Source organism: Dipodomys ordii, unplaced genomic scaffold (assembly GCF_000151885.1).
Source record: "Dipodomys ordii isolate 6190 unplaced genomic scaffold, Dord_2.0 Scaffold1000003788, whole genome shotgun sequence".
Classification (NCBI taxonomy): Eukaryota; Metazoa; Chordata; class Mammalia; order Rodentia; family Heteromyidae; genus Dipodomys; species Dipodomys ordii.
In genome coordinates, this window is record NW_012287405.1 from 1 (window position 1) to 2,198 (window position 2,198).

The following is a 2,198-nucleotide window of genomic DNA, read 5'->3' on the forward strand; positions in this document are numbered from 1 at the left end:
TCAACATTAGACAGGGCAACAGCCTCCCCGCTGACTCCCACACACAGGCACATGATATCATGTTTTACTTGTTGTTGAAATGGGGACTCAGAGAGATGTAACCTAGGGTAGCCTCTAACTCTGGATCCTCCTCCTGCCTCCGCCTCCCTCTAGGGCTGGGATTACAGGCCTATGTCACATTGCTCTAGTCAAAATTTGTGTGTGTGTGTGTGTGTGTGTGTGTATTGGTCCTAGTTTAAACCAGAGACCTCTACTATGGCTCAGCTTTCTAGCGTAGGGCAGTGTGGAGCCAGGACCTCTTCTGGCCATCAGATAGGAACACATAGTTTCAGGCTGGAACTCAAGGTCTTGCCCACACTGGGCAGCTTCTCTACCATTGAGCCACACTCCAGCTGGAACAGTCATACAGCGCAGTCCAGGCCTTGAATCTGAGCACTCAGGAGCCAGAGGTGGAGGGTCAAGAGTTCTAGGCCTGAAATCTAGTGAACCCTATCTCAAAAGATAAAAACATAACTGAGCCAGGCGCTGGTGGCTCACGCCGCCTGTAATCCTAGCTACTCAGGAGGCTGAGATCTGAAGATCACAGTTCAAAGCCAGCCCGGGCAGGAAAGTCCGTGAGACTCATCTTCAATTAACCACCAGAAAAATGGAAATGACGCTGTGGCCCAAGTGGTAGAGCGCTCGCCTTGAGCTGAAGAGCTGAGGGACAGCATTCAGGCCCCGAGTTCAAGCCCCACAACTGACAATAAAACAAAACCACATAATTAAGAAAGAAAGAAAAACAGAAGTGAAGTCAGATTCATGATTATCGTGATTATCTGGAAGTTAGAGGCACAACATTCGCTCCATATCCAGAATGCCCATCTCAGGAAACAACTTTGCAGACTCAGTGTCTCTGCCCTCACCTGCTTCCCAGACCACCTGTGTGACCTCAGGCCAGTGTATAACCTCTCTATGCCTCAGTTTCCCTGCGGGTGAACTGGAACCACTTGTAGGACCTGCCAAGGTTCTGTGAAGACAGAGTGAAGGCTCAGTAGGAGCAGTCTTCTTTATCTCTCCATGCCATGTCTCCCTAAGCTCTAAGCAAGTTGTTTTCTGCTGTGGCTGGTACAATCATTTTGCTTGGATCTGAGTCCTGGCGGGGTGTGGGGGTGCTGGGAGGCTATGTGAGCACCTCCCCTCCCCTCACCCCCTCCTCACTCCTGGCCAGGAATCGACCTCATGGATATGGCTTCAGAACTGCTGCAGCCCGAGGGAGACGACGTGGCCCGCATCAGCTGGTACCTCCGTGACCTCATCACCCAGTACCAGAAGACCTTCACCGTCATTGAGAAGGTGACTCTGGGCACAGCAGGGCAGCAGCTCCTCTGCCCACTGCCCTCAGCCCTGACCCCAGCCCTGCCTTCCCTTCCAGTGCCCCAAACCTGTGATCGCTGCCATCCATGGCGGGTGCATTGGTGGAGGTGAGTGTGCCTCCCCCACTCCCCTAGGCAGGGGTAGGGCTGAGGCCTCCCCTCCCTCAGCCAGGGCTTCCACTCTCAGCTCTCTGCTGCTGGGGCCCTGCATGCGGCCATGACTGGGGAGCAGGGCCAGGCTCCTTCCCTCTGCATTGTCCCTGGCCTCTTCCTTCCAGGTGTGGACCTCATCACTGCCTGTGACATCCGCTACTGTGCCCAGGATGCTTTCTTCCAGGTCAAGGTGAGTCTCCCTGAGCTCCTCCCACAGTGCTGACTAGAGAGTGGCACACCTGTCAGAGCAGGGACCACGTGTGTGGAGGGAGCAAGCCCTGAGGGCTTCATGGCAGAGGAGTCAGAGTGGCCCTTCCAAAGTGAGGCTCAGGAGACAGGCAGGGTAGCACACAGCTGTCATCCTGGCACTTGGGAGGTGGAGGCAGAAAGACTGGAGTTCTAGGTTAATCTGGGTCACATGGCAGGACCTTGCCTCTCCAAACCAAGAGCTGAGGGTTTGGTTTAGTGGTAGAGCACTTGGCTGGCACGTGCAGGTCCCTGAAGTCTGTCCTCAGCACCATGGAGGGTGTGTGTGTGTGAGACTGCCATGGAGAAAATCTGGCAAGCGTTCAGGGAAGTGAGGAGTGACAGGGGGCAGGGGGCACAGGCCACACTGGAGGCCCAGAGAGACAGGAGGAAGCCAAAGTGCAGGGTGGGACCAGAAAGGAGCGAAGGAGAGAGAGAAGAGGG

General features: G+C 55.1%; 1 protein-coding gene across 1 annotated transcript; it reads left to right on the forward strand.

The window, feature by feature from the left end:
- Positions 1–1,182: 1,182 nt before the first annotated feature.
- Positions 1,183–1,990, forward strand: LOC106002872 (delta(3,5)-Delta(2,4)-dienoyl-CoA isomerase, mitochondrial-like). Its single transcript, XM_013037625.1, has 3 exons — positions 1,183–1,335; positions 1,415–1,463; positions 1,634–1,990. The coding sequence occupies exons 1-3, from the start codon at positions 1,222–1,224 to the stop codon at positions 1,729–1,731; spliced, it is 261 nt and encodes an 86-aa protein (XP_012893079.1). The 5' UTR covers positions 1,183–1,221; the 3' UTR covers positions 1,732–1,990.
- The last annotated feature ends 208 nt before the right edge of the window (positions 1,991–2,198 follow it).